Source organism: Erithacus rubecula (assembly GCF_903797595.1).
Source record: "Erithacus rubecula genome assembly, chromosome: 6".
Classification (NCBI taxonomy): domain Eukaryota; kingdom Metazoa; phylum Chordata; class Aves; order Passeriformes; family Muscicapidae; genus Erithacus; species Erithacus rubecula.
Genome location: NC_136688.1, coordinates 44,816,550 through 44,840,281, shown reverse-complemented (window position 1 = coordinate 44,840,281; position 23,732 = coordinate 44,816,550). Strand labels below are relative to the sequence as shown.

General features: G+C 39.0%; 1 protein-coding gene across 3 annotated transcripts in view; it reads left to right on the top strand.

Annotated features, from left to right (window-relative positions):
* The window catches only part of CCDC88C (coiled-coil domain containing 88C), a 94,590-nt gene that overhangs the window by 58,056 nt on the left and 12,802 nt on the right, over positions 1-23,732 (top strand). For all 3 annotated transcript variants that reach the window (XM_079309262.1, XM_079309263.1, XM_079309261.1), the window contains exons 12-23: positions 1,873-2,017; positions 4,622-4,803; positions 7,693-7,830; positions 9,263-10,333; positions 12,527-12,654; positions 13,522-13,663; positions 14,350-14,535; positions 14,922-15,083; positions 16,218-16,495; positions 21,121-21,264; positions 22,557-22,743; positions 22,970-23,115. In XM_079309262.1, the coding sequence (XP_079165388.1) occupies positions 1,873-2,017; positions 4,622-4,803; positions 7,693-7,830; positions 9,263-10,333; positions 12,527-12,654; positions 13,522-13,663; positions 14,350-14,535; positions 14,922-15,083; positions 16,218-16,495; positions 21,121-21,264; positions 22,557-22,743; positions 22,970-23,115 (2,909 nt within the window). The remainder of the gene's footprint in view (positions 1-1,872; positions 2,018-4,621; positions 4,804-7,692; positions 7,831-9,262; positions 10,334-12,526; positions 12,655-13,521; positions 13,664-14,349; positions 14,536-14,921; positions 15,084-16,217; positions 16,496-21,120; positions 21,265-22,556; positions 22,744-22,969; positions 23,116-23,732) is intronic.

Genomic DNA, 23,732 nt, shown 5'->3' with positions numbered 1-23,732 from the left:
TATGCAGAAGGTATGTCACAATTTCAAAATACAGACTGCTTTCATATATTTTGTTATGGAGATACTGAAATCTGTTCAAGTAGAAATCTCTTAGATGTAGGAAATAAAATCTACTCTAGTAAGTAGTCTTTTTTGTTGGAAACAATATCCCCAGCCATTACAGAGTCTTTAAGAATCTATTTTCACTGTAAAAGTCACAAAGTTCCAAAATTTCTACATGTATAAATCAGAGATATGGCTTATTGCTTCATAAATAAGGAAAGGTAATAATTGAGAGACTGTTGTCTACAAACAAAAAACAACATTGGACTTCATAAACCCACTAGAAATACTAAATACTCTTTTATCTCTTGTATTTTACTTAGCAGTCCACATCTTATCCCACCACGGTTTGAATTCTTGTGGGTTTATCTATACAGGGCTTTCAGCAGGTTCTGTTGGAAATAAAAATGTGGAGGATGCTGTGTTGGATGACTGAATCTGGATGTACATCAGTGACAAGGGGTGTTCCTCAGGGATCCATACTGGGACCATTGTTACTTAATATCTTCATTTATGCCATTGTCTAAGGGGTCAAGTGCACTGCCGTGGATTTGCAGGTCCCGGAGAGCCAATGGTGCCCTGGGCTGCATCCAAAGCAGCATGATCATCAGACTGAGGGAGGGGATTCTGCCCTTTCACTTCCCTCTACTGAGACCTGCATCCAGCTCTGGGGTCCTCAGCACAGGAAGGACATGGGCCAGTTAGAGTGAGTCCAGAGGAGGGTCTCTAAGATGATCAGAGGGATGGGGCACCTCTCCTGTGAGCAAAGGCTGAAAGAATTGGGATTTCCCAGCCTGGAGAAGAGGGGGCTCCAGGGTAACCTAATAGCTGCCTTGCAGTGCCTGGAGGGAGCCTAAAAGAAAGATGGTGGGAGATATTTTATAAGGGCATGTGGTGATAGGACAAGAGGGAATGGCTTCAAACTAAAAATTAGATAGTAGGAAGAAGAAATTCTTTACTGTGAGGGTGTTGAGGCACTGAAAGGGGTTGTTGCCCAGAGAAGCCCCATCCCTGAAAGTGCTCAAGGCCAGATTGGACAGGGCTTTTGATCAATGGGGTCTAGTGGGAAGTGTCCCTTCCAGGCAAGAACTGCATAATCTTTAGTGTCCCTTCCATCCCAAATAATTTTATGATTCTGTGATTTAGGATATTGTAAAGGTTATGTCATGCTCAGCTTTTCCAAAGTTGCTGGAGATTTTGCATGGTTTTCTGGGTAAATTGATGAATTTTCTCTGACTTGATGAATTTTTCGTTGTGGTTTCTGACAACTTGAGAACCACTGAGGCAGCATTTCTGTTCTCACAAAAGCAAATGTCTCAGATAGTCACAAGAAGCAACAATAGATTCATTCTCCAGATCTGTTTTCAGGAGTTAAATTCAAATTACAAGGCAGGCATTAGTTGCTGATCCATATGACTGTGTCCAAGTTCGATATGATAAATTTAAGCTCTGCAGAATTCAAGGTTCTATCTGAAGAATTTCCAGTGTGTCAGCAAAACATGCTACATGTTTTGGAAGAGCTTAGTTCTGGAGGCATCTTGAATCCAGTCTGCCATACTAGTCCTGGCTTGTAGTGTCCCTGCCATCCCCCTCTCTCCAAGTGTACCATGGACCAGAGCTGGTGCTGAACAGGGCCAGTTGGGCTTTGCTTTCTGTGGCTTATATAGGGAGCCCACAGCAAACGTTTAATGCTGGGGATGTATTTCATTATAAAACCACTGTGTTTAAGGAGATTCTTCTACCCTCAACATGCACTGTGCTTGTAGCAGCTCAGCCTAGAACATTACAGATGGGCTGACCACACTTTCATTCACGTGTGTCTTGGCACAGGACCGGGACACAGACAAGAAGAGAATTGAAGAGCTGCTGGAGGAGAACATGGTCTTGGAGATTGCACAGAAACAGAGCATGAATGAGTCTGCACACCTAGGCTGGGAACTAGAGCAACTGTCTAAAAGCACTGATCTTGCAGATAGTGAGTACCAGCTGGGGTAGCTGTGGTGTTTGTGGTCTGTTTCAGAATAAACAGATTGGTTGACTGAGATGGGAACTTCTGTTGAATTCCGGATTGGAAAGCTTCCCTTGTTCAGCCATTTGACTTTTACCCCGATTTTTTTTGAATGTGTAAAATGTATTCATCTTCCTTTCACTTTCTTTTGAAAGCATCAAGATGTTTTGCTTTTGTTTTGTTCATCACTGAGAAAGTGACTTTTAAGTATCACACCTTAATAAAAATTTAAAAAAAAAAAAGAAAGCTCTGCAAATGACACAGCAGAAATGTCACATTGAATGTTTCTAACTGAATGGTTGGGTGGAGTCTGTGGTCTTTAGTATTCTTTAGTACAGTTAATACAGACAATTAACTGGTCTTTAAGTCTCAGGAAGTAATGTATGCTGAAGTCATTTATTTTTACTAGATACTGAAAAATGTGTGCAGTTAAAATAACTGGCTGATTTTTTTTTCTTTGAGTGGTTTGTTTGATTTCCGTAACTATCACAAACATAACTAATTCTTTCTTCATTGGACAGGTTTTAACATTGATTTCTTGTTTAACATTTATTTTGTCTATCATACCAGCCTAAATTCTAAGTGGAACTTGGGAAATACAAGCTATTTCCTCTAATTCAACATGCAGCTTTTATTGAGTATTCACCTTATTTTGCTAAGACTTGAATGTTTGGCTTTGTGTACCAGGAACTGTTGAACTTGAAGACAAAGGAATAAATTAGAGTAAGCAGATGTTTTCAGTGAAACTGTCTAGAATACCTTTGTTTTGTAAAACAGCTGTGTGTATGGCTGACACCAAGTCTGAAATCTTCTTGCTGTCTAAGATCTGAGTTCTCTTTACTAAGATTAATGGCTATTTAATTGTTACTTCTAAATAATAATCTTGCAAAGCAGGTTTGTTAGCCTGAGAAATGAATGTCACTCTATTGCTCCTTCTGTGTCATCAAGGATATTGCTCAATGTGCTAGTGGGATGAAAACTCAGTTCTGTCAAAATATAGAAATTTTGATGAACAGTATTTCAGGAAAATGTAAAAATACCTGAAATTTATGGCCTGTTTAAAATACTAGGTTTTGTTCCCTTACTGGTTTACTTTTGCTATTGATGTAATAGAAGGAAGAATGCTAGTTTTATTTTGTTAACTCTCATTTACTAATTTCTATCGAACAACTTCCAAAATTTGCTTGATTCATCACTGCACTGATGTTTAGCATTTTAGCCCTGGAGCATCAGAAACTCTCTGATCAACCAAATAAAAAGAATGAGCTGCTGAGAACATCCATAAACTTGTATTCAGTAGGTGAAGGAAGCTGGATTTTTTTATTTTTTAACAACATTTAACTTTGGACTTCTGTTTCATGGAAGTGCTGTTCGGATTTTCCAGTAATTCTCTTTAAGAAGTTTTATTTCAATCCATGTTGCTGTTCTGAATGCAGCCTGTTTGTACAAATAGTCAGACTGCAGAACTCTTTTGGAAAATATCCCAGTCCTGGATATCAAAGTGAGTTTGCAATGGTGGCAGATAGAAGATTTTACCAGCTAGTTTGGTGGGTTTTATTAAAAATAATTTTTAAAATAAGCACAGGGAAAAGTAATTTAGGTGGGCTTCAGAACAGAACTCAACTGGAGTATTTAGTTAATGTTAACTATTTGAATCTTCACTAGACCAAAGCTTCCAGGTGATGCTTCATAAAAGAGACAAACAGGAATTTACCAATCTCAGAAAGCTGCCAGCTTAAAGTACTCAGTGTGCTGTAGTGCTTATTTAGGAGTTATTAATTTTCTTAGATTTAAAGACAGTGCTAAAGTCTATTTCATATGAAATGTGATTTTTAGATCATGGGTAGTAATTACTTCATGTGAACAAGAAGGTTGCTCTTGTAATTATTCAAATGCTGGGCAGAGAAATTAACACAGTGGTGAGGCTCAGGTGATGGATTTTGAGGCTGAGAGGTAGTGAGACTTTTGGTCTATAAGCATTGAGTAAAATAACATCTCTGTAAAACTTGAATCATTTTTTTAGTTCTAAGATTTCAACTTTGGACACTTCTCAGATCATCATTCTGATGGGTGTCCTGTGCCTGTGTACCTAGCAGTAAATTATACTCTCTGATTCAGCATACCCTTGATGAAGAAGCTGTAAAGATAAGCACTGGAATAAGCATTTTGTAGTATTTTTTTTTCTATGATTAAATGTAGATGAATATCTGGGTTTTCACTAGCAGGTGTTTACTTTCTGCCTCAGTTTATTTCCTATATGATGAAAGTGTGGGATGATATCAAATTATATTTTGTTACTAACATTAGACATGCTCCCAACATGACTAAAGCAAGAGTTAAGAAAGTAAGCAACTTTTGAAATGGCTGGCTATTCAGAAAGTACTCTATTTATTAAAGATATTAATGGTTATCTATGCAAATGGGTTGTTTTTAACCAAGTATTTACATAGCAGTCAAGCTGATATTCTAAGACCAACAGCAATAATCTTCACTCAAGTTGATCTTGCAGACCTCAGAATGAGACTTTTGTGTATTGATCAGTGCCACCTTCTGCTTCTCACGTTTCAACAGCCAGAAAGTCCTTTGTGTTTGAGTTGAATGAATGTGCTTCAAGTCGAATACTGAAGCTAGAGAAGGATAATCAGAGCTTGCAGAACACAATCCAAGAGCTGAGAGATGCCTCCTTGACCTCCAGAGAGAGCAGCCTAAAGTTTGTGGAACTGGAAAAGGAAAATCAGCAACTTAGCAAAAAGGTAATTTGTTCACAGGAAGAAATGGAGCTCTTAGTTTTTTTAAACGCAGGGCTGTGCAGCAATCCTGAATGATGAGAGTTTCAGGAATTTGCCTGTGATCCCCATAAGACTGACCATGATTTTGGTCCCATCTATTTAATTGCATTCTAATGCAATTCAGTTCCAATAATTTTGTTTATTGCCTTCTGCTTCACTGCCTGCTTATATGCATCACTATAAGAAAAAGTGATTGTTCTTGTTAACTAAAAGCTGGTTTTCAGTGTCTCTTTGTCCCTGTCAGATTGTACTGTTGAATTCATCAATTCACAATTCTGCAGTTTCTAAATGTCTGTCTTGCTGTCCAGAGTCCTAGATCTGCATTTTCTTTTTCTTGTCCTCTTGGCTGTTACAAATTCTCTAGTGTCTCTCTCTGTGCAAAGATCTCATTCTTTCAATCTTTGTAACAAACATGTAGGTCATCACTTTGTAAATTTACTTATATATATGTGTGTGTTGCACTCTATTATTAACTGTGATTACATTTAGCTCAAACACTGGCTCAGTGCTTGTCCTTGTGAAACACACAGCTCAGTTTGCCTCCAACTACCTAAGCCTTATTTTTGTCTGACTAGTTATTGAATCCTCAGTTCTGATGAATTGAGCCAAGTACTGCTGGGGAAAAAGGATGCTTCTTACTCTAGAGTATAAAGCACCTTCATGTTGGATTTTTACACATTCCTACCATTCATAAATTATCCAGAATATAAGCTTGTTTCTCCTTTTCCCATTACTGCTGTAACCTGTGAGACATTGATGCAATGATTTCAGTTCTGTTTGGCTTGCCTGTGAGCTAGCTGAATGCCTTGAAGGTCAAGGGGAGAAAGCACCTAGATATGAAATGCTGCTTGTGGATTCCTAGATTCCAAGCCCATTTCTCTTCCAGGGAGAACAGTATCCAGCCCTGGATCATTCCATCTTCTGGAGAGATTAGTTTGCTAAGTTGCAATCAGTTTTGCTTGTTCTCTTTCTTTTGTGAACAAGGAAAACTGCAAAGATAAAGTTCACTCTACTGTTCCTTCCACACTTCTATTTATGACCTGTTGTATATAAGTAATTCAATCCTGCTCTCATTTACTTGCCTAAAATTGGAGATGGAGGCATAGAAAGCACTCAGCAGATACCTGTGGTGTACAGCAATTTAAATCACTTGAACAACTGTGGTCAACCTCTGGCTTTGCCCCAGGCAGATTCCTGTGGGCACCTCCTGTTACAGCACTGTAGTGATGCCAACAGTTGTGATTCCCCATTAAAATACAGCAAGATATGCCAGGGAAAATAATAGGCAAAGTCTTTGATTTGTTGCAAAGTGTTTATTACAGTGGGCAGGGGAGAGTGCAAGGGGTCTGGAGGAGTGTTAAAGTTAAGCATGTGTAAGTCAGAGGACAAGAGATAAAGAAGTGTTTTTCTCAAATGTTTTGTGTCTTTGGGTTCTTTTGGTGACTTCCTGAGATATCCATAGTAATATCTTGTCTCCCTAAAGTCGTTCAACTGAGGTGAGAATTCATCTACTGTCTGAGACTTTCAAAAATTGTTGTTTGAATATGCTTATCTGCTGATCTGGTTGGTAGGATCATGTAGCCGAAACAGGATTATTCAGGTAGTACAAGAGGAGGCCTTATATAGGAAAAGTCACATACATTTTTTTTCCCCTTTCTTACAAGGTTTTCAGAGGAGGCTAATATTAGAAAACTCTCCTTCCAGACACACTCAAGTAGTAGCAGTTGATGCTTTTTGAAAGTACCTGTCTGTTGTCTCTGCCTTTCTGACTTCTTGAAAAAGCTGTAAACAGTCTTACTTGCCTTCAGTTTTCTGGGAAGTGCAGATGAAGATCAGCTGTTGCTGAGCTACTGAGTTTGTTGCAGCTTTCTCTGAACAGCTGCTTTGAGACCAATGAACCTCCCCCTGGCTACATTTCTGACTGCTGAGCCTTCCTTATCTCCAATCTGGGCAGCCCCTGCTTGTTTAAACACTTCCTGTAATGAGGGGCATGTTGACATAGGCAGAGCCCAGCCTCCAGCTATTTCCCACTTGTAAGAATTAGGTTTAATACCCCTTTCATTGACATGTTCACTGTTGGCAGAGTTGATAATACCAAAACAAAAATGAGCTGATGCTTGTACAGAGCTGTAGGTGCTCACAGTACTTTGCAAGCTTAAAAAGGAATTATTTCCTGACTTGGGGAGTATAGTTCCCAGAACCTCTTGGTTCTGAGTGCTGAAGAGCTACTGCTTTTCTGTTCTTCATGTATAACAAGTACAACTTTCCAAATGAATAAGTAAGAAAACTTTGTTTGTTGTTGGATTGGAGCCTTATTCACAAATCTTTTAAATACAGTATTGTCACCTGCTGAGGAAAGAAGGCCAACAGAGCATAGAGAGTGGGAGCATAAACTTTGTCACTCTAGTGCTTTAGTGTTTTTCCTCTGTTCCTGTTTTAGGTTGGTGTTTTGTTCTTTTAGTGCTGTTGCTCACCTTGTCTGCATTCACTGGTAGGGTAAGACCATCAGTGATGGAGAGGGTAGGAGGAGGCAAGTTCCCCAGGAAGGGGAGCACCAGAAACTTAATCACTGTTGACAAGAGCACAGCAGGACATTCAGCAGGCAGGTGAACTAAGCATTTCTTAATGCTGTACCTTTTATGCTCTGATCTTAAAAGGTATGAAAAAGATTCTTAGCCCTGTGAGAAAAACAAGACAGTCAATTTCCTCCTCTGAGACTGGTAACTGCAGGAGAGAGGGATTTTATCTTTCAGCCCTAGTCCCTGTCTCATTTCTCTCTGGTCTTCAGAATGACTTAAAGAGTCCTTGTGTCAAGCTGTGGTTGATGTGCTTTGGTGTGTTCTCTTCACACAGATTGAGAAGTTGCAAAATCAAATTGAAAAAGAGAAGCAAAGCAATCAAGACTTGGAGACCTTGAGTGAGGAGCTGATAAAAGATAAAGAGCAGCTACAAGTTGTCATGGAGACTCTAAAAGCTGACAAAGACAGACAGGTATGAACTTCTCAAATGTAATATAACAACATGTGCTCAGTAATGGTAATTCAGTGATGCCATTTAGAGCATCTGGTTCTCTCGGGGAGATAAGGCAATTTGAGAGCTATTAAGTGAAGGTTGAACTTGTTCAAATCCAGGTTAAAAGCTTCTTCAGGTGTAAAAGCCCAGCATGTTTTTCTGCTTCCTTCTCTTGTTACCGTTAGGGGATCTTCAGGCTTTTGTACGAACAGACATTCCCCCTTGAGGGAAAAAAGCCCTTGGATCTTACTAAGTGCAATATCAACTGTTTTTAGGATGTGCAAATAGATCCTCACTTTGTTGCTGAAGATTGGTCTTCCACTCCCTGTATGGTGTGACTGGTTTGGTTGAGGTTCTTTAGCCAGCCAACCCTTTTGCTCTATTTAAGAGATGCTGAGAAAGTACTTATATCTTCTGGATTGACATGTTAATTGCCCTTCAGCTTTTACCACTGCAGTTCATGTGCAATGCCTGAAAAACTCCCTCGTTACAGGTTTGTGCAAGTATCATCTGTTCTAATTTGACAAATGGAAAAAATACAGACACAGATCATTAGAGACTGGTCTGAATATTCACAACCTGTATTAAAATTTACTCTTAAGTTTTTGTGAGGTGAAAATTAAATAGTAAAATGTCGTATTTGTGTAGTACTTTTCATCTTGAAGGATTTTTACCCAGACTTCTCCCTGAGAAACTGCACTTTACCATCAAAGTCTTACATTTTAGTTAGAACAAATAGAGTCTTTGTGGCAGGAATTAATAGATGGTTTGAAGGTAGGGCAGGAAGTAAAACAAGAACTATTCCCAGTTGTTAAAAAAAAGCAGTTTGTGATTTTTTTCAGGTCTAGGCCCTTTTGATTAGTGTGGATATTGTCTAGTATAAGAATAAAATGCAAATTGCAGTCTAAATTACAGTTGCATCAGCTGAAATTTGACCAGTGGGGTAAGTGTACTGTCCTTACAGGAAGTGTGTCTTTAATGACATCTGTAACTGCTCTACATTTTCAAGTATTCTGAGGTTCCTGGCACCTTACCAGAGATAATTTCAGTCTTCAGATCCCAAAAATGAAGGTAAACCTAGATAGAAAGATACCCTCTATTAAGAATGATTTGTAACAAAGCATCTTCTCCAGGATGTTCTCTGAAGGTTCTCTGTCTGCTTTCTCTTTCTGCCCCAGCCTTCTTGGATGGTAGCAGGAATGTAGCACAGTTTTAATTTATTAAAATCATGAGTTACCAGAGGTAACAATGTTTTTCAGTAGTTTTGGTTCTTGGTTATAGTCAGTAATTTGCTGAGAAATTTGTCTTGGATTAAATGGATATGATTTTGTTGATCATCTCTTTGCTTTAGGACTAATTTGTACCACACTTGTAGGGTAGATGAATAACATTTGCACGACTGTTTATGTAGATAAAGGACCTTAAACAAGAAAATGATCATCTTAATCAAGTTGTCTTATCCCTGCGACAAAGATCACAAGTGAGCAGTGAGGCAAGAGTAAAAGATATTGAGAAAGAGAATAGAATCCTTCATGAAACAGTAACTGAGACGAGTAGCAAACTGAGCAAGCTGGAATTTGAGAAGAAACAATTGCAAAAGGATTTTGACCAGGTTAGAGAAAAAGTGGAAAGAGTGGAAGAAATGGAAAAAGAGCTCCACCGGCTAGAGAGGGAGAATGAACAGCTCACAAAAAAGGCAGCAGTGATGAAAATAGTGACAGAAAAAGTGGAAGTTCTTGAGCAAGAGAATGGTGATCTGGAAGTGGAAAATAGGAAACTGAGAAAATCATTGGACACATTACAAAATATATCCATTCGGCTTAGTGACCTTGAAAGGGACAACAAGCAATTGGATGAAGAAAATCTGGAGCTCAGAAGAGTGGTAGAGACCATGAGATTTACCAGCACAAAAATGGCACAAATAGAAGCAGAAAATAAAGATTTGGAGAGAGAGAAAGAGGACTTAAGAAAGAATGTGGAAATGTTAAAAGCAATGAACAAGAAATCCGAGAGGCTGGAGCTAAGCTATCAGAGTATCAATTCTGAAAACCAGAGACTTCAGCAAATTGTGGAGAATAGCAGTAAAAAGATCCAGGAATTAGAAAAAGAAGTTCAAGGAATGGAGACTGAAAATCAGGTCCTCCAGAGGAACCTTGAAGAGCTGAAGGTTTCTGCCAAACGACTAGAGAGGTTAGAAAAGGAAAACAAAACCCTAGAACAAGGAATGTCTCAGCTAGAGAAAGACAAAAAAATGCTAGAAAAAGAAACAAAACGGCTTTGGCAGCAATTGGAGCTGAAAGATGCTATTTTGGATGACAGTACAGTAAAGTTGGCAGTGGCTGAGAAGGAAAACAAGACACTAGAAAAAGAAATTGCTCGATTCAGAGATTCATCTAGTAAACTGAAAGAATTTGAAAAGGACAATAAAGACCTCCTAAAGCAAGTTACAATTGATAAAAGAACACTAGCTACACTGAGAGAGGTAAGCAAAATAATTCTATGGGTTTTATGAAGCTTTTTTTTTATCAGCTCAGTGAAGTTCTAAAGGGATATATCTTTTCCACAGGTCTTAACAGCCTTAACAACAGTCACTGGCAAGTGTTGCCTTGGAAAGTGGAACATGCCAAGAACTGCACTTGGTGCAGTTGTGCAGTATTCCATTTTGTGTCCACAATACAGAGTCTCAAAATGTTGTCTTTTTTTTCATGCAGAATAAAATTTTAGAACAGCTATAGGGTACCTGTTAACCAAAGACACTGATACTTTCTCTAACTGACCACAAAATTGTTTGCTAACTTGAGAGCTCCTGCAGTGGAGATTGACTCTCAGGTCTAGAAATTTATAGCACTTGCTGAGGACACATTGATATCCCTGTTCTGAAGGAGACAAAACCATCCCAAATGACTATCCTAAACAAGCTGCACCAAGATTTTGCTTTACAGCTATCTTACAGCATCTTCCCCCAAATGCTTCACTGCTGAGAGCGTGCTGAGCAGCAGTTATCTCTCCCTGCACTGTGCATTAGGACATTGGCAATCCAAGGTGTGTGTCTTGGAACCTGACACTCTTATAAGTAGCCTGTGAGCAAATTCAGTTTATTGTAACTTGCTCTTGTTCCCTGTCCAGGCTGCTGTTGTCCTGCCAGAAGTAGGATTTCCTGTGAAAGAGCATTAAAAGGAAGAAGGGTTGTGCTGCAGTAGCTCAGTGAAATAGATAAGTTTAGCATGATTAATACAGTAAGCAGTCACTTACTTCAAGGTTTAGTTTTATTTCAGTTTTTGAAGCATTAGTGTAATTTTGAGGAGAAGTAAACTGTTAGAAATACTTGACACAGTCCCAAGTTTTGTTTCTATCCAACTTTCCTCAAAAATTAATAAAACAATATAATTTCTAAGAGGCTTCCTTTATTATCTTTCTATTCTCAGACTTTTGCTGATTTCCAGTAGTGCAGACCCATGCAGTAGCCCATCTTCTTTCACTTAGTTACTTTCTGTGAATCCTGCAGAAGCAATTCATGAATGTTGAAGGGACCTTTTCACAGATCACTGAACTGGCACTGTCCTTAACCATATGTTTTTTTACCTTGCCATGCGAATGAATTAATGGCTAAATTCATGATTTCAGAGGACTATTGAATAGCTACAGTTTAACAAAGTGTTTTTATAAATTTTTATTCTTAACTTCTGTTTTATATTCCGGATAATTTTCTTTTTTAAATTTTTCAGTAGCTTTTTTGTTCTTTCTTCATGTGTTAAGAAAACTTTTAGCAGAAACACGAGCAATGAAGATCTCTAACAGCGCATTTGTATTTCAGAGAATTTTAAATGGTAGGGATCTTCACAATTAGCTATGCACCAAAAGAAATTTGTCCTTTTTAGAAATGCAGGCTGGCACTGTCTCCCCAGGCCATTTCCACACAAACCACTTTACTGGCACAACAGCACAGCATTGTCCCAATATACCTTCAGTGCTGCCAAGTTGTCTTCTTGTATGATTTCCTTGTTGGGTTGTGCTTTAGTTTCTTCCCAAAGAAACCTGAATGAAACCAGGCTGCATCAGTAGATACCAGAGTAAGTGACCAAACTCCAGTGTCCAGAGGTGTCCTGTCTCTTACACTGAAATGTAGTTACAGTTTTGAAATCTTGGGCAGTAATTTACCATATGTCAGAAACTCAGTGCACTATTCACCATTGACCCTGTTACCAAGATCCTTGGTAATAACATCCTAACCATAATACCTCAGGAGACTTCCATGCTCCTGCTGCTCCTCTGTGTGTGTGCCAGTGCTGGCAGGGCTTTTTGTCCTAGCACAGAGGTGAGAACTCCCTCTGCTGGTGTCCCCTGTGTTTCACAGAGATGGGCTGGTGTCTCCTGGCCTGCACATTCTCTCTCCTTCTGCAGGCAGGCACAACGCCAGTCTTGGCAGAAGTAGTTCAGTACAGTGAGTGAGACAAAGGCCAAAAGAAGCATTCTGCAGGCTTATTTCAAGTAACCTATAAATAAAACTAGTAAGTTTAATTCTGCACTCAGTTGTCACTGATGAAGAATTTTAGCTGGTCTATTTGAAACTAGGATTTTATCAAATTAATTTTACAGTACTCTTTAAAAAATGTGTAGTGCTGGATAATTACAACCACCCTTTGCATAGCAACTAATCATGTTGACGTTGTTTCAGGATTTGGTCCTGGAGAAGCTGAAGAGTCAGAAGTTGTCTAGTGAGCTGGACAAACTGAGCCAGGAGCTGGAGAAGATGGGATTGAGCAAAGAGCTGCTGCTGGAGGATGATAATGGCAATGATGACACGTAAGGAAACTGAGCTCTTCTAGTCATTCTTTTGACTCAGCCTAGCTTAAGCCCTTTGCCTTTTTTTTGGTTCTCATCTGCCTCCTTGCCATTACCCTTAACAGTTTTGGACATAAAACACATTTTTCTGAGGCAAGCTTGGCAGCATACTGTAAGTTTTGCAAAACATTTTGTTGGGTGGAAGGAAGGAATGCCACTTTCTCTATGCTAGCAGTGTTACTACAGTTCCTCTGTACTTCCCAGCAGAGTAGCTGGGTAGCTATTTCAGTGTGTATTTCTCTTTGTGCTCTCTTTAACAAGTGAGAATAGTGTCTATTAAACAGTGTCTGTTATTACTTCATCCAGATAATTGTTAATATAAACATAGATGTTGCCTAATGATGGCTAGGAATTCCTTTGTAAGTCCTATAGTAATGAGCACAGAAAATCCCAACAACCTGTGTGCATTTTGGCTTCTTGGTAAGACCAACTTGGATAAACATACCCATCTTGTAGATTTTAAACTGTGGATCTTCTTCCTTGTCAATAATGTACAAAAAAGCCATAAGAAGAGTTTTCTGTAGTGTAATTACAGGAAAAAGAGAGAAACTTACTTTCTTTCAGGTTGTGTAACTCTTTGATACTTCTGTAGAATTGTGCTGGTGTTAACCTCTGTTAAAATTGATTGGATTTTCCATAAGTGAATTCCCCAGCTATAATATATCAGTAGCAGTCTGCAGCAATAGAGGAAATAGTTTTCTTGAAGAAGCAAGCATGTATAATTTAACATGTAGTGGGATTGGGAATGGGTGAAAGCGGAGTCTGCTGTTCAGATGGTGGCTCATATCATAGTGGCAGATATTGGAAAGCTATTACCTTATTTTTCAGAAAATACAAGGTTCTGGAAAGCAAAACTGAATCAGCACTAAAATCAACTCTAGCTGTGAAAGAGGAAAAGATTGCAATGCTAGAAGCTCAAGTGAAAGACTTTCTGAACTTGAACCAGCAATTACAGAATGATCTAAATATGGTAAGAGCTTAAGTGAATTTTAGTTTTTCACTAAAAAGTTTAGTTTTTCCAGTTCTGCACTTTTACGTGTTTAAGGATTTTTTGGTTTGAGGTTTGTTAGTTGTTTTTTTGGGGTGGGGATTTTTTTTTAGTTTGGTTTTTGTTTTGTTTGGTTTTGTTTTGTTTTGTTTGTTTTGGATGAACAGACTGGTTCTTCTCCCTATACACATCCTTCCTAAGAACTTTTTTTCACTGGACTGCCTTTTTTTTTTTTTTTGTCCCTTTCTATGTAAAGACACCAAATTAATTTTTAAAAATTGTGCTGGGGCACATGAAGAGGGGTTTTCTTAGGTAATTGCTCTTTGTAGATCTGTTTTCCCATGTTTTTCTGCCTTGTTTTCTGTTTCCATGTTTTTCTGCCTTGTTTAGTGGAAATATGGGCTGAGGAAAACTGCAGTTGAAACATCTTACCTAAGAACAGCCTGATTGTTAGGTGACAGTGAGCTTGAGTCTAAAGGCACCTGACTGGAGGCCAAGAGACATGGATTCTTCTACCTGTGTCTTAGCTTCCCTGTCTGTGAAGTGGGGAATGGTGGTTGAGTCTCTGAAAGTCTGTCCAGTGCAAGAGAAGAGTGACATATCCCATCATTATTAATGCATTATTCCAGTTCTCTCAGTGTTGAAGTTGTTGCTTGTTGACTGTGTAGGTGAAGAAGGACTTTGCACTTAAGCAGACTCAGCAGGATGGGCAGTATGCTCAGAAGCCACTGAGGAATTCAGCAGAGAAGCTCATTCCCAACCAGCAAATGAATGAGAATTTGGAAATGAGGCACCAAGAGGCTACTACAGAGCTGCTGAAACTGAAGGATAGGACCATTGAACTGGAAAGGAATGTAAGCCTTCTCCTATTTCTTCTTAGCTCAGAAATTTCTCTTGTGCTCTTGAGTGGGTTGGTGGAAACTGGATTTTTGAGCTTAAAGGAATCTGGTAGGTTTTCTGGAGCACCCAAGTCTACCAGATTCCTTGGGTGTCTCTTAGGAGACTGCATGGAACTAAAGTGCTTCATGTCTCTTGTGTCCATCTTGTCCCATCTTTGCAGGGATTAATCCTGTGTGTAGCATCTGTCCTTACCTTCATTTAATGCTGCAAAGAGGTTTTTTTATGACTTTGTTGCAGAATGATCATCAGCTATTGGTTTTTGATCTCTGATAGGACTCAGATGATCAGGACAGCTTTTTTTTTTCTTCCTGTCACCCGTTCAATGCCATCTCTCTTTCAGAATGCAGCCCTGCATACTGAGAAGCAGCTGCTTAAGGAACAGCTAAAGCATTTGGAAACACAGAATGTCTCCTTCAACAATCAGATCCTGACACTACAGAAGCAAAATGTCTTCCTTCAGGAACATAACACTTCCCTGCAGACACAGACAGCCAAACTCCAGGTCAGGATATCCTTGTGCCTCTGTTCCAGGAGGTTGGATTTGGTTACAGTAGAAGATGAGAGCTAATAATGAAATGTTTGTGTTGGTAGACTGATGTAATGATGGAAAGATGAGTCCTAGGAGGTGGAGCTTAGTTTGAGGTCTGAATTTCTTAAAGCTAGAAGGGAAATTGGGTCTGTAGCTAATGTTTGGTAGCTCCTTTCAGCAATAAGGTGGTTATTTTGAGAAAATTAATTAAAATAAATATAGCAAAATCCAGATGTGTTATTCCAAAAGCTACACTTTTGAAATTAAAAAAGCTTTGCTCTGCTTTTTTGTGTTAATGCTATGCCTGTGAAAGAGCTGAGCAGAAATGGAAAGAAGACGACACAAGTCAGTTCCCCATAGGCATTGTAGCAATGAGTTCCAATCACAGTTTTCAGGCTTTCAGACAAAATGTCAAAGTTGCCAGTGGAAAGAATAATATTAAAAATTACTTGACTTTAAGAAAATAAGGTTGTTTTGAGAAAGAGACCAGTTTCAGAGGACAATATTGGACTAGCTCTATTTTCTTGTGCAACTTTCACTTTTGAAGCTGTTCCTCTTGCATATTTAGAGATGGGGTTTTTTTGTTCTTGTTAATTATTTCCCATATGTAATTGATTTAAATTAGCAACATATAAATTCGTTGCACCATCTCTCTGGTGAAACTAGACTTGTTAGGGATACTGCTTACATTACACAGTGTTAGGAGTATTGCCCCTGTACACAGTGGGGCAGTTAATATTTTTGAGTTACTTGTACACAAATATGGGGTAACTTCTGGTTCTGATCGTGACTGTCAGAGTTGCAGTTGAGTTGTGAGTGTTCCAGATCATCTTGGTCTTCAGGCTCAAGAGCTGGTAAAACTTTTTTTTTTTCAGTTTGGAGGTTGTTGTGATAATTTTCATACTGCTAATAGCAGAGCTTTATGTGGTGCATACTACCAGCAGTAATACCAAAACAATGCCAGATTGTACATAGATGTCTTAAGTTGACAAGGCAGTGTGGGCATTCTTGCCTAACTCTATATGGTGTAAGCTGCTACAAAATGTTTGTTGTATGTACCAGTAGATGTGAATCAGTAATACTTACTTTTTACTTGCAAAACTTTAGGTAGAAAATTCAACTCTCAGCTCCCAGAGTGCTTCATTGACAGCCCAGAATGCTTTGCTCCAAAATCAGCAGACAGCCAAGGAGAATGAGAATGAAAATCTACTGAAACAGAAGGAGCAGCTGAAAGCTGAATATGAGTCATTGCTTCAGGACCACGAGCACCTTGCTTCACTGCATGAACGGCAGTCTGCAGAGTATGAAAGGCTAATAAATCAGCACAGCTGCCTGAAAACATTGCACAAAACCCTGGATCTGGAGCACAAAGGTCTGCGGGAGAGGTACGCTCATCGCTCAGGGCTGTAGTGTAGCCAGAATGTGCCTGTGTTACAATTCTGGCCTTAAATCTTGTCTCCATTTGCAAACAGAAATCACAGAGATTTTGCCCTGAAAAAGTGCCTAGTCATTCTTGTCATTAGGACATTAGATGAAAATATTGTCAAAACTCTAGATTTTAGATCTGAAGGTACAGAGCAGAGGTGACTCTGGTGATATTCAGAAAACCTGGCTTGGATCTTGGGGATGCCTTGTTAGAAGTAGCTTAAATGCTTTCTACTACATTTAAGGATTTGTGCTATAACAACATACAGCCTTAAAAACATTCTCCAGTTCTACTGTGTGGAGTCTCTCTTCTAACCATAAAGTTTGCAGTCACCTATATGTCAGTATTGTGTATCTTGAGAAATTTCAATCATTGAACCTCGTGGCATCTATTTCATGTCAAAGGAGGCTCTCTGATGGAAGCTGTATTGACCTATGAGGTAATGATGTGTTATTAATGTAGTTCTCATAATCTAAAGCTTTGGCTTCAGGCTCTTCAGTTGAATTAGGAAATCAGTAGATTGTTAATTGTTTAGTCTCTAGTCACTCTCATTTTCTGACAATTGTGCTTGGATTGAAAAGTATACATAATGTACTACTACAAAAATGCTTCTCTACCTACCTCTCAAACTTAACTTATATTTTTCGGTGATTTTCCTCAACACTTGTATTTAGGTTTCATTTCTGTGCAAGATTATGAGTTGGGTTCAGAGCAACTCAGTGGTGATCCTTGATGGTGGACTGAAAACAGTTGCTTTTCTTTCCCAAAGACTAAGGAGCTGGCAAATACAGTGTGTGGTAGATTTTTATAAAGTACAGAAGTAAACTATTGTGATTAAAATATCCACTGGGGCTGTGTGACAGGACAGCTGCTTGGCTGCCGACTAAATGAGCTGTAAGTGATTACACAGACACTATTCCTGCTTACCAGGTCTTTCTCAGACTGATTAATGGTTCTCATTGATTCAGGCTTTGCTTGAGATCACTACACTGCTGTGTGTTAAGGCAGTTTGCTGTGTTCTTTCTTAGCTTGATGAGTACCAAACACTAAGCAGCTCTAGCCTAAGGAAAAAGTGTTTTTCAAAGAATGGGTTTATCTATAGAGGTAAGTGCTTGGGTCACCACTGTGATCATTAGCAGTTTGGACTCTCTTTCTGAGATGTGAATCCTAGTGAAGGTGTTGCAGGGGAGGAGATAGTGGCCTTCTCTGTATTCAAAACAGGTTGATTTTGGTAGTTTTAAGTGTGGAGTATCCTCCTCAGCAGATCAGTCTTTAAAGATACTTATCAAGGTGATTTGTCCAAGGACTCCATTTGGCTGTCAGGAAAAAAGCCACAAGCTACTTTCTTAGTTCATGTTTTGTTCTCCCTCCATTATGTACTGCTAAGGGAGCAGAAGGGACAAAGAGTAGCATTAAAATTTTTTTCTTACAGCTCTTTCTTTTTTTACACCTCTTCTTTTTAACTGAGGTATTTAACTAAAATGGAATATTTCACTTTAAAATTTGGCTGGAATGCACCACCTGCTGTATTTCCCCAGACCACCTCAGTGCAACCAAGATGTTTTCTTGTGTGGTGTTTAGGAGGTGGATTTTGCATGTCACAGCTCTAAGGTGATTGGTTTTCCTCAACTGGTGAGAGCACTGTAATCATAGTTCTGTTGCTTAAGGCAGGATTACATTTTCACACAAACCTATGGCTGCAACTTGTCTAGAAGAATCCACAACAACTTTAGTTTTCTTGTGCAAGTCCAACATGTACAGCCAAGGTCCCAAAGGTATGTCTATTTCACTCTGCTGCATTCTAACCACAAAATATTTTCTACACCTGAGCAAACTTCATTAAACCTCTCTTGGTTCAGTCTGCACAGTATTAGCACTGCAGTGGGGATTTAATGATGGCTTATGTGTAACTGCAGTGAAATGGCCTGTCATAGCCCAGCAAACCACAGATGTGTGGGTTTGGCTCAGCAAGAAGAACAGAGTTAGTATTTTAGGGTCATTTACCACTAATAGCAATTTTTTCACCTTGAGGTGTCTGGCTGACTGTCTCTCTTAAAATTGCTTTACATATTGCATGTTACTAAGGGAAGGCAATAGCTTCATTTGATTAATGGATCCCTGAGCATTTCTTCGTGACTTTGTCTGGAGAAGTCTAATCCTGCAGAGGCACTGGTACAAGAATCCCTGCTTTGTAAGGTTGCATATTGCAGGGAATTGTATTATTATGTTATCAGTGCTGCCTGGTAATTCTTTTTCTGGGTTCCTTTTGCCACACTTGTAATCATAGCTGAGCATTTTCAACGTTGCCTCAGTCACAAGTACCTACCCATAGTATTTCTCCTCAAAATGCAACAGAAAGAATAAAAGCCAAAAGGAGTAAAGAGGACTACATTTGTTCAATCCTAGGAATGGATTGTGTCAGAGCCAAAATGGATTCTATATGCATGTATAAGAAAATATTTTTAAAACCCTTCTGTCCAATAACCTGATGCTTTAAAAAGTGAAATAAACATGAGTGTTGAATAGTCTACATGAAGGGTAACCTGGTTGCTGGTGGCAGAGCTTGTGAGGTTGCACAGATTGTGCTCAAATTGTAGACTCCAGGCTGAATCTCTACTACAAGATTTTGCCTGAAAATTTCATTAGGGCTCCAGACATGAACAATCATTTCCTTTTTTACAAAAAGTCTCTTTTCTTACCTTTTACCTAACAGCTAGGGGAGCAGCTGTGGTCTACCTCAGGCTCAATGTGGTATCCTGTGGTGCTGGGCCTGGCTGGTAACACTGGACCAGTATTCTGCTTCTCTCTGAGGAGCCCTCTTTAAAACATAGAAGGCTTGGATAAAAATGAACAGAGTAGCCCTATCATACAGAGACAGCAAAAGAATGTACAGGGTAATTTCTGCAGAGACAGCCATGGTAATCTCTGCCAAAGAACTGACTGGAGTTTGTCTTCTCAGACTCTGCATTGGCACACAGTCTGTCTGAAATGCTTCTTGGAGCTGGATGTAAAACCTTCCTCTGCTTTCAGGTTCTTCCATTTATTGTACACATTGAATTTGAAATGTCCCAGAGCTAAATGGAGGAAGAAAACAAAGAAATAAGGTTAATTAAACTCTACTGCTGTTACTGGGAATGAATAGCATAAAGCAGCTTTTGTCTGGGAGACAGGTACTTTCCTGTGTGCCCCTTCAATGGACTGGAATTTGGAACAAGCTGTAATTTGACCCTGGGATGAATGGATATGGTAGCCTGAAAGAAAATAAGTTGGCAGGAGTCAGTTTATTTGGTGCTATCTGCTGGTTTTGGTTTTGTTTTGAAGTTTTCATGACTGCAGAGTAACTGTGCTCTGCATTCATCTCTGCTGGCATGAGAGTCACAGAAAGATGGTGCTTGTTCTCTTTAGCTTTTTAAGGAATGCTGTATCTTCCGCCTAGATTCTCTTCTAAAGTTGCTTGGAAGAATATTCCTCCATTATTGACACAGATGTATCTGATAGTTTAGGGCAATACCTTTTTGTTACAGTGACCAAAAAATGTACTGGTGACTTTTGACATTGACTCTACCAAGTGGCCTCAGTGGGCTCTGTTGGTGTGTTTGGGCACAGATTCTGACAGAAGCCACCAGAGGAAAAAAAAAAAAAAACCAACTCTGAGAACAGCTTGCTGCCTTGTAAAGTGATTTCAGTCCACCTTGTTCTTCTCAGCATGTTCTGAATGCAGGTGGTGTAGCACCTCAGGGACGCTGAGCCTGCCTAATCCATGCCTGTGCCAAATATCAGGGAAGCTTTTCCACACATCAATTACTTCAGCACTGCAAAGATCAAAATTAAAGACACAGATGATGGTATCAGCCTACTCTCTCCCCCCATATTCCTGCCCTTTATGCACAAGTTGTATAAAGCAAATAATAGTGGGAGCCTGGATGTGAGCACTGGTTTTGCTCTTGATTTTTTCACTAGTGAGCAAATAGAGCAGCTCAAGCAGGTGAGTCATCCTCTGCTTGAAAGTGTTTTGCTGTCAGCTCACTGATACCTCATCATCCATCTGGAATATGCAGGAGATTAGTAGATGTGCAGGATGCTATTACCTATGCATATAACCTAATATGCATTAGGTGGTTACCTAAAAAACTCTTGCTCATTGCACTGCTTTCCTTTGCTTTTTGGGAGTTGCTTTCTAGTCAGGTTTTTGACTCTTTCCACTGTCAATTATTTGTGACTGGGATTCTGGTTTAGTGGTGCAGTTTCCATTCATTTTGCAGAATCTCGTGCTTTTACTAAATGACCAGAATGTGAAATTCAGGTAAGATTCTGGCAATTGTTTCAGTTTCCTTAAAAAATGCTTTTCTTTTTCTTCCCCCTAAAGTCTTCTCTGATGATTTGTATACTGATCTGAATTTTCATGTATAATGTTGAATTCTTCAGCTTTGGTAGAAGTTCGACAACATAAATATGGATGAAATAAATAAAGCTGGAAAATAAGATGCTTTCTGATCGTTGTGGTATTACCTATTAAAAATATTAACCCAGAGGAAGAAACATGTTTAAATTCAAGCTGAGGGTATGCTATTCCTCCTTTTGCAGATACAACAGTTTAACGAAACACAAAGCAGAATTGGAAGAGTTGGAATTGGTTTTAAAAACTGAGAGAGAAGTTTTGCAACAAGAGAGAAGATCAAATGCAATAACCACTGGGGAAAATCAGAAGCTGAGGGAGGAACTGGAGAGGTGTGGTTCCTTTGCTAAATTGTTATATATATCTAAGAAGTCAGTTACACAAAACACGGATGTGTTGCTTTAGCTCTGAAGTACCATCATAAAATGGGTCTGTTCTTTTTGCTCTATTTTGGTTTTGTTAACTTGGTGATTTTAACTTGTTAAAGATTGTCAGCTTCATGAATACTGTCAACCAATACTGTTGCTTGGTGCATCAGACCTGAGACCAATTCTCATACAAAATAAGCTTTCACACGTGTTTGATTCAGTTCACAAGCATTTTCTGCAATGAGCTGTTTCCAAGCACTTGCCTGTAGGCAGAGCTACAAATGCCCAATCCCCCAAATTATACTGGTGGGGTTTTTTTGGTTTTTTTTTCCCCCTTGAGGAGCACTGGTTTATGGTTTCTACATAATAAGACTTTAACTCTAGGAGCTACCATTGTTTATTTTCTTCAGCTCAGAGAAAACTGTCATTCCTATTACTATAAACAGTCTTAGAGGCTCCTGATCTGGGTAATGTTGGGTTACCCACCGTTAACAGTGGGTAACTGTTAACTTGTGGCAAAGCCCTTTTTGAGAGCCACACCCAAAATCCTCCCTATAGCCTTGTTGTGTCTAAAAATAACATTTTGAGCTACAATTGTACGAGTGTACTTTAGAACAGTGAAGAGCTCTCCAGAGGTTTTCTTAAGTGTTCTGTTTCTAATTCATTTTCTTAGAGACAAAGATGTTGAATAATGTTGATTGCAGGGCTGGCAGAGAGCCAGACTTATCTGTTAGTAGATACAGAACTTAATCTGTTTGTTTAGTTATTTAATGTTATGCCTTCATGATTTGTATACATTTTTAGAGTTACCTAAAAGTGTGAAAGAGTGCCGCAGTATCTTCTTACAACAGTACAGTGTTTCACACTTCAGGACACTTAAATGCTCAAATTTCATGTATCAGGATAAAAAAAATAACGTGTGAGTTTTCTTTCTGCCAGAGAGAGCTGTCCTTATATCCAAATGCTTTTAAATACATTGTGCCTCAGAAATTTGTGGTATGTTTCTTACATATTGAAGAAATAACGGTTTTATTCTTGGTGTTTTCCCTTCAGTTCTTTTGTAGATTGGAAACTTTTTATAATGCTACCACTATTTCATAATAACATTTATTAACTGCTTAGAATAAAAATGTCCTTAGGAGTTACTTTTTGGAACTTTGTTTTAATGTGGGCTATGAACTGATGGTGTGGTCTTTGAATGTGAGGTCATTTATGTAAAGTGTCCTTCATAAACCTGCTGTTTTCTCTGGATTTAGGGTGAATTTCTTGCATAACCAACTAAAGGCAGAGTATGAAGGGCTGCATTCACACACTAAAGAGCTGAAAACTTCCTTGAACAACTCTCAGCTGGAGTTGAATCGTTGGCAAGCTCGCTATGATGAGCTGAAAGAACAGCACCAATCCATGGATATCTCTCTCACCAAGCTGGATAACCACTGTGAGGTGAGTAGCTATAGATATCAGCTACTGCTGCATTGTGTGAAGCTTTTGACATGCTGTATATAGAAGGTCAAGTTATGTAACAACACCCCCATATAGTTTGAACTGTATAGATTTGTATGTTAGGTTGCCATGCTATTGTGTAACATCTTGATTATGTGCTATCTTGATTATGGTGCACTCCAGAGAGCCAGAAGCAGAGGAGAAATTAATTTGTCTTGTTCAATAGCTCCTGTCCCGTCTAAAGGGCAATCTGGAAGAAGAAAACCATCATCTCCTGAGTCAGATTCAGATGCTGAGCCAGCAGAATCAGATGTTATTGGAGCAGAACATGGAGAGCAAGGAGCAATATCATGAAGAACAGAAACAGTACATGTAAGAAAAATTAGATTTGAATTGTGAAACCTAAAAAAAGTAATCTAGACAAATGCAGAATACAAATCATCTGTCAGGACTAGAAGAGCAGGAAGTGAAATGATAGGTCTTCTTGATATCTGTTGGAAAAGAGGATGTTTGGTAGGAGATAAGTGTAATGGGAGAAAGTACAAAATGTTACAGCATTGCCTTACTACAACGGGTTGTGCACGAAGCACCTGGGCAAGCACAGCTCTTTTCAAATAATACAGATGAACCTAGGTGGAAAATTCAGTTAGAAAAGATGGAATGCTAAACCCAGGGGTACCTCTCAAAGAAGAGGAGGTTGAGAAAGAGTTTTAAGATTTTGGAAAACAGCCAAGTTGCAGCAAAAATTTAAGTCTTATGAGAGTCATTTTATATTTAGGTTCCTGAAGAATAGCAAATTTCATACTCCCTTTATTTTCATTTGCATTCAAGAAACACCTGCTTTGATGTTGTTTTTAAGGATGGAGACGTCTGCATACATTGCTGTGTCCTTCATGCACAGGTTGACATGCTGAAGTGAGATACCCTGTTTAAAGATAAAATGTTTAAAGATATGTTCATTTACAAAAATCCTGCTTTCACTGCAGTGA